Raw genomic sequence first — 15,262 nt, forward strand, 5'->3', positions numbered from 1 at the left:
TTTGTGCTGGGAGATGAGGAGGAAGATTGGCATAGCAATGTGAAAGTGTTAGAAATTCACCTCCTAGTGCATATGAGTTAATTGGTTTGCTTTCCTAACATCTAGTACCCAAGGAAATTGGAGTTCTAAAGACTATAAAGATATCGGATTCCTACAGAAAGAGGAAAAATATATGAGAAAAAGCATCCCCCTCAAAACCCTACTTCTTCATTTAATACTTGTTTTCGGGTTTTAAAAAAAACTTTTAGGTTCAGGGGTAATGTGCAGGTTTGCTATTTAGGTAAATTTGTGTCATGGGGGTTTGTTGTACAGATCATTTTGCCACCCAGGTACTAAGCCTCGTTAATTTTTTATTATTCTCTCCCTCCTCCCATCCTCCACCCTTAAGTAGGCCCCAGTGTCTGTTGTTCCCCTCTTTGTGTCCATGTGTTCTCATCATTTAGCTCCCACTTATAAGTGAGAACATGCAGTATTTGGTTTCTTGCCCCTACGTTTTTTTGCTAAAGATTATGTCCTCCAGTTGTATCCATGTTCCTACAAAGAACATGATCTCATTGTTTTTTATGGCTGCATAATATTCCATGATATATATATACCATACTGTCTTTATCCAGTCTACTGTTGATGGGAATTTAGGTTGATTCCATGTCTTTGCTATTGTAAATAATGCTGCAATGAACATACATATGCATGTATCTTTATGGTTCGAATGATTTATATTCCTTTGGGTATACACCCAGTGGTTGGATTGCTAGGTTGAATGGTAGTTTTGCTTTTAGGTCTTTGAGGAATTGCCACAGTGCCTTCCACAATGGTTAAACTAATTTACACTCCCATTAACAGTGTATACATATTCCCTTTTCTCCACAACCTGGCCAGCATCTGTTATTTTTTGACTTTTTATTAATAGCCATTCTGACTGGTGTGAGATGGTACCTCATTATGGTTTTGGTTTGCATTTCTCTAATGATCAGTGATGCTGAGCTTTTTTTCATATGCTTATGGCTTATGAAAAGAAAACATATATGTTTTCTTTTGAAATTTACTTAACACTTGTATCAAAGACAGGGTCCTATTCCCTCTCCCCTCCTTTCAGAACCCTTTCCTCCTGTCTCATCTCCTGTTCTAATCCATCCACAGTTAAGTGAGCCAACAGTGGGGATAAGATACCTGCAAAGGTCTGATTTGTGGTTCCACTCCTAAGGGAAAGTCCAGGTTGTTTTCAGGATTGTGTTTTGTTTTGATTGGGAGGGGGTGGGGCATAATAATGTTTTTTGCCTGCTTAGGATCTTTGCTTTGTACAAACTACACCCAAGAGGAATTTTGGGATGCATTCCAAAATAGGAATACATAAAACTTTCTGTCCAACTAAAATCATTCAGGAAAATGAGAGAACTTTCATTCTGTGTTACAAATGACTGACTGTGGTTTCTTTCCTGAAAGCAAACAATAGTAACACTTCTACCAATTATATTGATAATCCGGTCTGTTCGACTGACAGTGTAAATTAAGATCAAGTAACACCTCTTCCTAACTGTTTTTGAATGTTTTATAATTGTCATGAATAGTCATCTCTTTGTAAATTACACAGGGCAAATGTTGATCTAATCAAAGGGGGTAATTTCATTAACAGACAGAATTTGTGAAACCTTCTTATGAACAGAAAAACCTCTTACTTGAATAACAGAAATAATGGTACCAAAATGGCCTTCCTAAAAAAAATGAAGATATTGCATGCAATGTTATTTCTATACAAAGAAGGTGTTAGGATAATTATCCTGAGTTTCCAGACTATGAAGGATTAAAGATAACTCACGAAAGTACTATAGAACAGCACACATTATTAAGACTATAATAACAAACTGTATAATAAAAGTTTGTTTTATCATGACAATTATGACATGGTTTTCATAGAGAAAACCAATTAAAGACAGCTGTGTCTTAGGTATATTTTGGAAGGCAGGCTCATGATACATAGTTACAGTAGAAAGCCTTTACTCTGCCACTGATTACCACACACACACACACACACACACATTTTGTGAGGAGCATTTCTTATATGGGATCAAAACACAAAGCCATATTTGCTAATAGGTCTATACCAACTTCCATGGCAATGCTGATGTTAGGAGGCAGAAATGGTACTGCCTTATATCAGTGAGTACCATGCTTTTGCACTGTGTTTAAAAGCCTTGGGTGGTGGTGGGGCTCTAACCTGCAATGGAAGGTAGCATGGTGCAGTAGAAAAAACACTTTTTGAAATCAGTAATTCATGAAATCCTGATTCATGGCCCCACTTTTTACACAGACCAGAGCTACGACTCTGGAAAAAACAGTTAATGCCTCTGTGATTTGGTCTGTGTGTCTGTGTGTGTGTATGCGTGTGTGCGTGGGTTCGAGAAAACAAAACAAAACAACTCACCAATTCCAGACATTGCCTGTGCCCATAGGCAGCAGCATAATGTATGCTATTGTAACCTTCCTTGTCCCGGATAGACGGATTTGCATCATTTTGAAGCAGAAACTCTAGACATCTGTAAGTATAAAAATGAAGTGTTATTTTAGAAAACATCTCTGGACTGAAAAAGATAAGTTTACGTAAATCGTCCTGTGATGAATGTTCCATGAAGAATTTTATGAGTTTGTTTCTTTAAAAACCCTACAGCATTGAAGTTTTATGTATTGAAAATTGTGTGTGTGTGTGTGTTTTCTGTAGCTATCTTTATTTGAGCTTAATACAGCCATTCTAGAATTCAGGAAAAGCTTTAGGAAAAAGAGGGTAATTACGATTTTTTTCTCTCATCTTCAGGTAAGAACATCTGTTATCAAGATTACTGAATAGTAAGTTTTGGAGCTCCACATTGATTGAACAAAGTCTCAATAAAGAAGTGATCAGTAACAGGGCAAGTAACAGGGCAACCTCAGTAGGGAGGGGTTTACTCTTAACCTCACCATAAAATCAAAGGTTAGAAAATGAAAGTTAAAAAGAGTAAGAAAAAAAATAAGAATAGCCTAAACAATAAAAAGATTAAAGGAATGGGTAATCATTTTTAAAGAACAAAGAATTAACTTCATAACCACATATGAATAAAGAGGCTTAAATTTCACCATTAGGAATATAGACCTGGGGGAAAAAAAAAAAAGTTTAAAGCCCTTTCAGGCAGTTGTAATTTTTCTGAAAAAGCCACAGTCTTTGGAAAGCTTAGAGGAAGGAGCACGGCTCCACCTTCACTGAAGAGCCCAAAACTCTAGTTCACAAGTACCCAGGGATGTAATAAGTTCTGTTCAGGGCCTACCGCAAATGGTCCAGTCCTGCTGGGAAAGAGGGAGTCGCTAGTCAGGAAGTGCTGCTTCATAGCGTCAGCATTATCCTTGTGACAATGGGACAAACATGTCCTTTACAAGACCAAGCTGATTCAATTTCATACTCAAATCAAAATGTTAACATTCTAAATATCAACCCATACATTAAATAAGACCTTCCAATAGAAAATTTCTACGGTTTACCCAAAAACTTTTAAATGGCATTTACCTATTTTTTGGTATAACCCAAAAGGAGAAAAGTCAATTACACACAGGGACAATTAAAACAGATACTTCGATTTCTAGAAAAACTGATGAAAGCCATATATGTTAAAAAAAAACAAACAAACAAATACCCACATGTCAATAATAAATCAAACTATTCTTAGAGTCTTGCTATTATTCCCTCTTCGGTCATTTGCACCTTATAAGGAAGGAAGTTCTTTTTCATTCTGTTAATTAAATGCCCATGGAAAGGATCCCAGGTATGACTCACTGTAAATTGAATTTGGCTCTTTAAATGAAATCACTCAATAGGAATAACATGCTAGTGGACACACAATTCCCAGTTTCTGAATGGATTATATCCCAAAAATTAGTTGATAAATTGAATTTGTAACATAGTTGAACTATATATACTGCCAATAGTAGTATTATAATAAAAGTAATGTAGAACTTGGATATTCTCCACATTGTTTGTAAGGAAACCATGAATTCCATGTTTTAGCTGGGAATGCTTATTTTTTTTCTCTTCCCAGGGCCTACTAATTTGGCAATTATGATGCAAAGCCAACAGATGCACATGAGGTCAGAGGCGTATCTGGATACAGGGAGTGGCCTCCCTTTGCATAGAAGAACTCTCAGGCAGCTGGTTCCTCCTGCCCCCTGCCTTTCTGGTCCCCTCCCTCTCCATCAGCTTGTCTGGCTCAGGGCAAGCTTGCAGTTCACTGGAAAAGGGGGCATTTGCTGCAGTGGCTTAAGATGCTACAGCCTTTTAGTATTGTTATTTTAAATTTGGGGGTATCAAAGCAAAACTCTGATCATCCTACTTTATTAGCTGCTGCATTTCCTGTCCCCACCCCAATTACCATCAAAGTTAGGTCCCACAACCTGCATTGGAGCCACACTCTCTAACTATACCTTTCCACAACAGTCTGGGCATGGGAGGAGCATAGTATAGGGTGGGAAGACCCTGGAGTAGACACAGGCATTCAGGCCACAGAAAAACTGGGTCATCTGACAATGAAAGAATAAATAAGTTAACAACAATGTGCCTGCAGACTCATAGAGCACCATATCCACTGGATTCCACAGGGGTGAGGCACAAGGTGTGGGTACCAATTCGTTCGTTTGTTCATCTACTCAACAGCTATTGAATATTGACTATGTGCTAGGTACTGCACTGAGCACTGTAAGCTTCTCACTGTGACCTGTGGTGCGGAAAGGACTCTCAGAGGATGAAGCTGGAGGTTCCTGTGCATCTACAGCCCTGAGTGATGGCAGGTACTCCCACCCCTGCCACAGCAAAGAGCTATGTCTCTGTTAGAAGCCAGGGAGAGGCAGGTGGGATGAGGGGCCCAGGAGCAACCTTTTGCAGGAGCAGGAGGCTCTTCCTAAATTGATGTGGGTGTGGGCTGGGGGAGGGGAAAGCACAAATGGCTATTTCACACCAAAGTATTAAGACCTTTTAAAATAGGATCTGCTAAATAGATGTCCCCAGGTCATAAAAGCAGAACCTAAGGCTCTCAGAGGAGGCTTCATCTGTCTTCACTGGTACATGATGCATCGCAGTCAGAAATGATATTTAGGACACCAGGTCCTAAAAACCACTGACCAATCACAGTGGTTGCTGAAGCAAAGCTTACAATTTTAGAAAGTTCCCTGTGTGAAAATAGTAGAATTGAAGGCTGTATTAAAAGAATAGTTTCTTTCCCATTAAAGGCAAACCCATATCACTTCCTCAAGATTCCAAGTGAAACCCCAAAATACTAAGGCAGGCAACGTGGCAACTCAGAGAAGCAGAAGCAGCGTCAGAAATGGCACCTTGTTCTTAAGCTGAGAAGAAACTTACAGTGTGGCTTCCTTTTCCTTCAGCTCCCTGGCTCTTTCAAGTTCTTCTGAATTTTCATGGGCATTTCCTAAGATAGTCTTACTTCTCAGCATAAAGGACAGAAAAAAATTGCAATTAATTTTTTTAAATGGCAAAGCTGTTAATGGTTTTGTTGCAATTTATATCTTAATGATTTTTACCCCAACCCAGAAGAAACAAGCACCACTGATTTTCACTGAAGATATACATGGTTCTCTCCAAAGCCATCCCATAAATCTATTCTCTCCCAAGGATCCAACTGAGAATATGATTTCTTAAAACTTCCACTTAAGTATCAGCAATTAAGTTAACAATCAAGTTGCCCACCTTTCTATAAACATTCTAAACTTCCCAAGTAAAGAAGTAGTGACTTAGCTGAAACTTCTTTGACTCCTACCACATTCCCCACTGCCTCCTTACCAGCTCAGCATCTCATTTGTCCAGAAATGGGGTCCTATTCACCCTTCATCTGCCAGAACAATTCTTCACCATCCAAAATTCCTTTTCCAGCTCTTAACAGAGGAAGTGTATTGTTTCCCCACCCTTTTCACCACCCCCAATCTATTCCAAGTGAATTGTCTGGAGCTTGGCACATAGTAGATGCTCAATAAATGTTTGTTAAGCAATGTTTGTTAATAACCTGTACGCCTAAGGGATCAGAATGCTACATCTGATATTATTATTTCTATTTATTATATAACTATGAAGAGGAAACAAGCAGTATTTTTCAAACTACAGATCATAAGCCATTACTGAATTGTGAAATCGACTTAGTGGGTTGTAGTCAGCAATATTTTTTATCTAATGAAATACAGAATATGTCAGAATGCATCACATATGGTAAAAGTAAATATGATTTTATGAAAACTTTATTTCCACTTTACATACTAAACTATATACATGTGAATGTGCATATTGGGTCATGACTGTAAGATGGTATTTCTCACTGTGGGTCACCATCTAAAAGCCATTGCTCTACAAGAAAAGCAATTAGCACTGACCCAGAATCAATTTCACAGCACAAGGCAGCAAATAATTCAATAGTTCTTCAAACAGGGTCACCTAAAAGTATTCCTATGAAGGAGGCCCTTCCTTAAGCTTCCAAGAACAATTTCATCAACTGTGGGCATCTCTCCCACCTTCTTCCCTTGAACTGCTTCACTTATTTCTGTTTTCCATTCCTATCCACCTAGAATCCAAACATGCCCTGAGCAACCAACTTCCTCTCCTCTAGCTCCTGAAAGAGCATTCATGCCCAGGTTTGGAGCAATGGTGCCTAGTTTACATGTATTGACGCTGAATTTAAAGGCTGTTGGGATTATGCATGGGTGGATGTTTTTGACATATGACATATATATTAGCAAATGTAAGTTTTATAGCAAATGAAGCATTTAAGTGGTGATGATGAAAACTATGGTATATGTCAAAATAAATTACAACAGATTTTGAATGAACCATAAACTCGAGCTTGACAGCTACACTTGGGATTCAACCCAAAGAACAGAGAAGTAATTGTGCAGTGACATGTAACAATCAAACATAAATTGACCAGAAAAGGAAAGCCCAGGTTTGGAATGAAGCAAATCTAACTCTTTTGGGTTAGTCTAACTCTTTTTCCATGAGGTGATATGAAGAAAACTTAGCAATCCTTCCCCACCACTCCCCAACCCTGTTCCCAGAGGAAGCATGAGCAAGGCTGTTTTTACTTTCTATCCATGTCTGATGCAGCGGCATAATGCAAAGCTGTGCGTCCCCAGTCATCTGTTTCATTAACGTTGGCCCCTGTGGTCACTAATGTCTCAATACAGTGGAAATGACAATTCGCAGCTGCATAGTGCAAAGGGGTCCTGAAAAACAAACAGCAATTTATTACTTCATTCAGTCTGGAAAACAGGCCCGTTGTTAGCACTAGCATGGGCAGCAGTATGCCTAGGGGCATGGAAAGCTCTTAGACTCTCACAGTGTGTGGAGATCAAAGTCATGCCTTCCTTTTTTTTTTTTTTTTTTTTTTTTTTGAGACGGAGTCTCGCTCTGTCGCCTGGGCTGGAGTGCAGTGGCCGGATCTCAGCTCACTGAAAGCTCCGCCTCCCGGGTTCACGCCATTCTCCGGCCTCAGCCTCCCGAGTAGCTGGGACTACAGGCGCCCGCCACCTCACCCGGCTATTTTTTGTATTTCTTAGTAGAGACAGGGTTTCACCGTGTTAGCCAGGATGGTCTTGATCTCCTGACCTCGTGATCCGCCCATCTCGGCCTCCCAAAGTGCTGTCATGCCTTCCTTTAACTACACAAGTTAGGTATCCCTTATCTGAAATGCTTGGAACTAGAAGTGTTTTGGATGGTTGAGCATCTTTTATTCAAAAATCCAAAATTCAAAATGTTCCAATGAGCATTTCCTTCGAACATTATGTCAGTGCCCCAAACGTTTCAGATTTTGGAGCATTTCAGAATTTGGATTTTCAGATGAGGGGTGCTTAACCTGTATAAACTGGAAGTGAGGCTATAAAGACAGTGGCTTCAAACGAGGCCATCTACCATGGATCTGTCCTTTCTTTTCCTTCTTAGAGCCTATCCTAGTTCAGGTCTACATTATTGCTTTTTTGGACCATTGCCAGCCCATCCTATTGGCTTCCTTAGCTCTAACCAAGTGTCCATAATTTCTAGTTAGTATAAATGAAGAATTTTTTTTAAGGTGCAATACCCACATATAACAATCGTGTTCTAAAACCTTTGGTTCTCTCTACTAACCAAAGACTTGATTCCTCAGCCTAGAATTGTAGACCTTCCAAAACTGGTCCCAATCTCCTTTTGATGGGGTATCTCTCTCCCCTAGATGTACCCATTAGAATAACCAAAGCGGATGACTTGAGGCTTTCTGGATCATGTTCACACTTCCCCCCAACCTTTGTCCAGGTTGGTTTACCCCCAGGAATGCCCATTCATGAATCACTTCCACCCATCAAAACCCCACTCATCATCTTGTTCCAGGGGCTAGTTCTCTTTATTTTGTCTGAGATGGCTTAGCTACTCTCTGGGTCTCTCTTGAGTTCTCATCACATACTGCCTTGATTTTAGCACTGGTGTATTGTCTCATCCTCCCCACTGAACTGCAAGCTCCTTGAGGGTAGGGATGTTGGTTAATGGGAAGAACAATGCAGAATCCGAATCCGAATCAGAAGCCCTGGGTTCTGGCATTGGCAGATGTGCAAGCTGGCCCAAATCACATCCCCTCTCTGGATCTTGACTTCTTCACCCTTATTTCAATAAGAACTTTTGAGCTACTGTGCCCTACCTAAGGTCCTTCTAGGTCTAAAATTCTGTGTATATGTGCAAATCATTTAGTTTCTCTCTTACTAGTTGATTTTTCTCCTCTTTAGTTCAAAAAAAAAGAAATTTTAAATATTTTACCTATTGGATTACACATGTTTTAATTAGACTGAAAATTATCAGGTAACAACCTCATGACAGAGCCCAAATATAAACACTCTAAGGTCCTGCTAGGTCTAAAATTCTGTGTACACGTATAAATCATTTAGTTTATTTGGGCTCAGCTTTCTCATCTACTAAAAGGGGTAACAGCATCCCCACATACCTCATAGAGTTAGTATCAGAAAACACAAGCACCTTGTAAAGGGCAAGACTACAGAAATATAAAGTAATTTGCTGTACATTACTTATTTTTAACTCTCAATTGTGCAGCAGCTTTTCTGGTATGACCAGCTGATAGTCAAAGAATAATAAACAAATGATCAATTTTCAAGTATAACTATTTCATATTTTATAGTCAATTTATGGGCTCTCTCACTAATTGATTTTTCTCATCTTTAGTTCAAGAGAAGGAAATTTTAAATATTTTACATATTGGATTGCATATGTTTTAAATAGACTGAAAATTACTAGGTAAGAACCTCACGACAGGGCCCAAAGATAGAGAGAAAATGATACCCAGTTCTTGTCCTGAGGAGGCTCACAGTCAGGTGGGGATGTCAGAGACATGTGAACCATAGCAACTCCATCTTGAATAAGGGCTGGGTAAGATGAGGCTGAGACCTACTGGGCTGCATTCCCAGATGCTTAGGCATTCTAAGTCATAAGATAAGACAGGAGGTCAGCACAAGTTATAGGTCATAAAGACCTTGCTGATGAAACAGGTTGCAGTAAAGAAGCCGGTCAAAACCCACCAAAATCAAGATGGCAACAGGAATGACCTCTGGTTGTCCTCACTGCTACACTCTCACCAGCGCCATGACAGTTTACAAATGCCATGGCAACATCAGGAAATTACCCTATATGGTGTAAAAAGGGGAGGCATGAATAATCCACCCCTTGTTTAGCATATAATCAAGAAGTAACTATAAAAATGGGCCACCAGCAGCCCTTGGAGCTACTCTGTCTATGGAGTAGCCATTCTTTCATTTCTTTACTTTCTTAATAAACTTGCTTTCACTTTACTCTATGGACTCGCCCTGAATTCTTTCTTGCGCAAGATCCAAGAACCCTCTCTTGGGGTCTGGATGGGGAGCCCTTTCCCGTAACAGGGAGAGAGACAAGGAGTCAGAGTCCACAAGAACAGCATGAGGTACTTTGCAGTCATGAATGTTTAGGGTGCTAGAGGAGCAGAGAAGAGGGGCATGCCCATCGGTGCACGCCCATCGGTGCACAAGGAGGTGTCACTGACATAAATCTGAGGGCGGGTAGGAGTTGCCTTAGACAAGTTGGTAAGAGGAGAAATTTGTGGCAACCCCAGAGAAGGAGGGTACATGTAGAAAGGAAGGGTAAAGAGATACAATGGGAAAAAAAAATTATACATATGTATATACATGAAAAATATATATCCACGTACCAGCTAGCATCATGGCATCATTTACTTATATAAAGGATCATTAAAGTAAGAAGAGTTCTATGACCCATTGGTGGTGTGTATGCACTTAATGTTTTAAACATGTGTACTTAATGTTTTAAACATGGCTGAAAATTCATCCCAAGATGAAATGTTCAATACATATAATAAAATATTCTAGATCTTATGAGTAGGACTTATGTATTCCACTCTGCTAGAAACAGGATTTTCCAAACTATATCCATGTAGGAGTTTTGTTTTGTCTTTTAACTGAAAAAAAAAGAGAGACAATTGGCACATCTAAACAGCAGCTGTGAGTGGAGATGCTTTCTTTGTGGCTTGTTATTTGCTTTGTTGGCAACCTCTATGAGAAAGGACTTCCTTCCGAGGAGGATGGAATCCCCCCGGCTAACTTCCCAGTTTACCATTTCAACATCACTTGATTACCAGATAGACCACTCCTACTTCCTTTTATTTAAGCACTTGAAGCAGAACTCTCTGATTACATACCTCCCACACTTGTCCTTTTTATGGAAATCTGCTCCGCTGCTTTGCAAGAGTTTTATACATTCCACATTACTAGAAAGACAGGGAAAACATCATTAAGATGGAAGAGATCAATTACTGGCCTATCTTCAGCAAGAGCTATTTTCTGCAGAGTACAGGACAAGATGAAAAGATAGCTCCCGGTCTAAATTCGGCTAATAAAAACCTGAACATATTAGAGTAATGACATATGGTAAGGATCTAAAGTTCCTATGATTCCTTTTTCAAAGCTAATGAATCAATAGATTAAAGAGCTTGGTGGAACATTTTCAATTCCATGACTAAGAAATTTAATGATTATTACATGATTAAACCCTCCGGTGATGGTTTCATCATTTATCCTAAAATTCTTTTTCAAAACCATCAAGAGTTTATGAAACAACCACTTAAACCTATAATAATTTCATGTCACCTTTAAACAATGAGCCAGAGTGGATGGGCGTTACCTTCTATCACAGCAGAATGAATTCACTATGATAACTACTTTCAACCCAGACACTCCTTAATGGAAAATAAAACAACTGTATTTCCCTGTCTTTGTAATTTACGCAAATAAATGTGCAGAACCAAGGTTGAAAATGATGTCATGGAGCACAGTGATCTTCCATAGCTTCTTTATCATTTGCAGAAGCAATAAATCATATTTAGTAGAGAGAAAAGGACCCATCAAAGTGATTTTTTCCTATTAAAGGGCATGTAGCTAAATAGTAATTCTAATAGAATTTCAGACATGAATCTGGAATTCTATGTTGTCACTTTCTGTACAGGTGTGATATTTTTTAAATGTGAGCATAAAAAAGAGACAATTGTCCATCATTGTTCTAAACTTAGGATGCTAGAAGTGGCCTGGAATTATTACTATAATTTAAATAAGAAAAATCATCTCAATGATAAACCTGAGTAGGGCTCTCCTCATCCTACACCCACCCTTTATAGCTACCTTCTCAGAGAAATAGCTCTTTCAATCATAACATATAAGAACTTTTTAAGATAAGTATGTGTTGGTATAGCACCCCAGCTGATATAAAGCACCTGTCTCTTACTGAATGATGCCAAAGGATCAAAGGCAGTAGCAGATCCAACTTGTGTGGCTCATGAAGCTCATACAGTGTGGGGGCTGAGGTGGGGGAAGGGGTCTTTTTAAAAAATAATACAAAATTATGACTACAAATCTAGTTATAAGAATTCAGAAGGGACTCACGTAAATAAGGAGCCCTAAAGTGTCACCATTTATCCACCTCTGATAAATAGGTAATGACTTTGGTAATATACAAATGACAAATGGAGAAGCATTGCTGTTCCTTAAGGACCAGGAACCTGATTAAGAACCAACATCTTCCCCAAACAAGGTCATCCAAGAGATGCCATGTTTAGTCCATGTGTGGTCACATGTATCAATAACATATTGATCAGAGCTTCAATCTTACCACTGGTATGTGAAAAGAAAGTAGCTGAGGAAAAATTCTCTTTACAACTTAAAAAAAAGGTAAGAATTGCCTGTCTTTTGGGTTTTCTTGACCTATGTTCACATTTAATCATTAAAAGACTAAAAATCATATTTGAAATAATGAAAAAATGTCTATAAATGAACATAAATTAATTCAATCCTTGATTCTTTTGATTATCACCCACATACCAGCAACAAAAGAGGAAAAACCTAGGAACAAATTTCAAATTATTTTCTTTTGGTATATGGAGTAACAGATATGTATTCTATAGCCTGAAAATCTATAATTTAAAAAAAGAAAAGAAAGAAAAGAGAAAGAAGAAAACAAAAAAAACTATTTGTTATTTGAGATGGGCTAATAATTTTTCTTTGGTGAAACAAAATGCACGTGATGTGGGGAAATATAACACAGAGATATTTGATCGTTGGTAGAAATAATTCTTACTTATTTTACTAAGGAAATTGCCTTTGATTCACAGACAACTTAAGTAGATAAAGATGAATTAGTAATTAAGTCATAAATTAACTAGAATTGCTAACTACTCACCCTCCTGCAGCAGCAGCATGAAGGCACGTTCTTCCAAATTTATCTGGGGTGTCTATTTCAAAGCCTGCAGACAGCACGTGCTCATTACTAAACAAGGATACTATGCTATACTTTTGTCCTAGTTAAACCACAAGAAACATTGCAGAGACAGAAAAATCAGTTAGTAGAAAAACCAGAATGCAAGCAATTGTAGTCAGAAAGAGGTTGTCATGGAAACGAATGGTAACTGCTCAAGCTTGTCAATTTTATAGGAAGAACCGTGAAGTCAAGAAGGATTTATTTTAACATTCAGCCCTGGGTGAACCACAGCCCCATTTTTTAATCCCAGGATAGAAATTTATGAAACCAATTTGAGATAAGTAGGGCAATCGACAGGCAGATAGAACTCATGGACAAAACATGGAGGCAAAGGAATAATCTTAGCATGCTGGAATAGACATTTTCTGAAGTATATTTCAACCTTTCAGTTGGTTTAAGAGTTGGGAAACATGCTTGCATGCAGGGATTATTTTCTAAACATGCCAACAGCAGTGAAAGCAGAATCAGCCATAGGTAAAGTACTTAAAGGAAAAAAAATGCCTCTGGGATATCTGATGAATTAATTCATAAACAATCTTTGCCTTGCAGACCTCTACCACTTTTGAAAGCCCAGGAATTTCTTAATATATGACAGTTGGCAGAGGTAGTGATAAGAAAGATTAGCAAAGCTCCAAACCAGAAACAATCTCTTGGCTCCAAATAGTCTCATATTTAAAAAATCGAAATTAAACCTAGTTGGAGGAAATCAGCCATAGTGATTTTTCAATGCCCAGAGAGTGGGAAAGTAACATGACGTTTTCTACCACCAGATGTAGGGTATTTAACCTTTTTCCTTTGTTGAAAAATATTAAATGCTAATCCATCATTTTAAACCTCAAAGACTTTTCCTTCTTCTGTGACGTAACTTTTCTATAAACTCTGGCCATCCCTGCTTCTTTTCACCCTAGAACACCCAAGCTTTAACGTGAAAAGCAGGCAAGACTCTCATTCTGGGGCAGGAATAATGACATTCAAACAGCTTTAACACCAAGGATTGTTGGGAGCTGTCACATGCAGTTAGTTGAGGAACACAACTCATCCTGACAAGTCAGGTAATGACATGAAGCACAGGCAGCCACTCACTCTGACCAGACACCTGAAGCCATTGACTCATGTACAGGACACATTACGCCTCATTTCTGCTAATGGTTTTACTTACCTGATGATAACAACTTTCTGCAGCAGTCAGAGTGAGCATTTAGGGCAGCTAAATGTAAAGGGAACATGCTATGGATTCCACACCTGAGGAGTAAGAAAACAGAGGCGCTCACGGCAACAGATCTCAAGATAAGTGCGGAAGGACAATTACCTTTCTAGATTCTCTGATGAAAATTAACAACACCTTGTGTAGGGAGTCTTGGCTGAAATAATTCGGTAATTCTTCCATTCAATAAATAATTATGCAACCAGTTTCTATCTTAAAATAATAAATGCCTGAATCAAAACCATAATTAAAAGCCCATTGCCATAGGAATGTATATTTAAAAAAAAATCTGTTTCACATAAAGCATGACTCTTTAAATTTAAAATTAATTTTCCTCTCATTTTCTTTCACCTTGGCAATTGTATGTCTCATTCTCTCATTCATCTATTCAACACTTTCTAAGCATCATAGACTATGCTAAGGGCTGGAGATAACAATACTGAGCAAAACAAACTCAAGTTTGAAAAGCAACCTGTTTCCTTTCTTTCTTTTTTTTCTACTTTTTTTTTTTTTTTTTTTTTTTGAGACAGAGTCTCACTCTGTCACCCAGGTTGGAGTGCAGTGGTGCTGATACAATGATAGAAGCAGGGGGCAGAGAAATTCTAGGCAGAAAAGGGCAGGTTCTGAGCAAAACCCCATACTCAAGCTGAAAAGCCTGAAACTGTGCCCCAAAGTGAGAACTTATATCCCTGTTTTCCCACTCAAATGTTGCCTTTTCCTAAACCACCCATGGCCCTCCTCCACCGAATCCTGTGTCTATAAAAACCCCAGACTCAGCTAGTAGACAGGACTATGGCTGAATGTCAGAGAGAAGCAGCTTGATTTCAGAGAGACAGCTTGATGGCATAACTTCGGAGGACAATCTGGCCAGAGACAGCTGGACTTCAGGGAATTATCTACCCATCCCGTCCCCTTTTCAGCTCCCCTTCCCACTGAGAGTCACTTTCATCGGCAATAAAATCCCCTGCATTTATCATCCTTCGATTTGTTCGTGAGACCTCATTTTTCCTGGATGCCAAACGAGAACTCAGGAGCCACAAGTGCAGATATAAAAGGCTGTCACATTGGCCCTTTGCCCTCGCTGGGGGAGGCCAGCTGCCTCATGCAAAAAGGCAAAGGACCCACTGAGCTGTTAACACTTAACCCAACCATGGACGGCAGAGTTCAAAGAGCACTGTAACATGCCCTCGGGGGCTTTGGGAGTTGCAGGC

General features: G+C 39.0%; 1 protein-coding gene across 18 annotated transcripts in view; it reads right to left on the reverse strand.

Moving 5' to 3' along the window:
- The window catches only part of ANKRD44 (ankyrin repeat domain 44), a 321,410-nt gene that overhangs the window by 85,549 nt on the left and 220,599 nt on the right, over positions 1 to 15,262 (reverse strand). For 11 of the 18 annotated variants that reach the window (XR_010580012.1, XM_065525821.2, XM_065525819.2 and 8 more), the window contains exons 11-16: positions 14,007 to 14,089; positions 12,770 to 12,887; positions 10,740 to 10,808; positions 7,099 to 7,239; positions 5,375 to 5,455; positions 2,423 to 2,534 (exon numbers count right to left, since the gene is read on the reverse strand). Coding sequence is in view for 17 of the 18 variants with exons in the window: in XM_065525821.2 (XP_065381893.1) it covers positions 2,423 to 2,534; positions 5,375 to 5,455; positions 7,099 to 7,239; positions 10,740 to 10,808; positions 12,770 to 12,887; positions 14,007 to 14,089 (604 nt within the window). In the remaining variant the exon portion in view is untranslated. The remainder of the gene's footprint in view (positions 1 to 2,422; positions 2,535 to 5,374; positions 5,456 to 7,098; positions 7,240 to 10,739; positions 10,809 to 12,769; positions 12,888 to 14,006; positions 14,090 to 15,262) is intronic. The other 7 variants (XM_005573816.5, XM_015432526.4, XM_045367426.3 and 4 more) reach the window with 1 other exon arrangement.

Source organism: Macaca fascicularis, chromosome 12 (assembly GCF_037993035.2).
Source record: "Macaca fascicularis isolate 582-1 chromosome 12, T2T-MFA8v1.1".
NCBI lineage: Eukaryota > Metazoa > Chordata > Mammalia > Primates > Cercopithecidae > Macaca > Macaca fascicularis.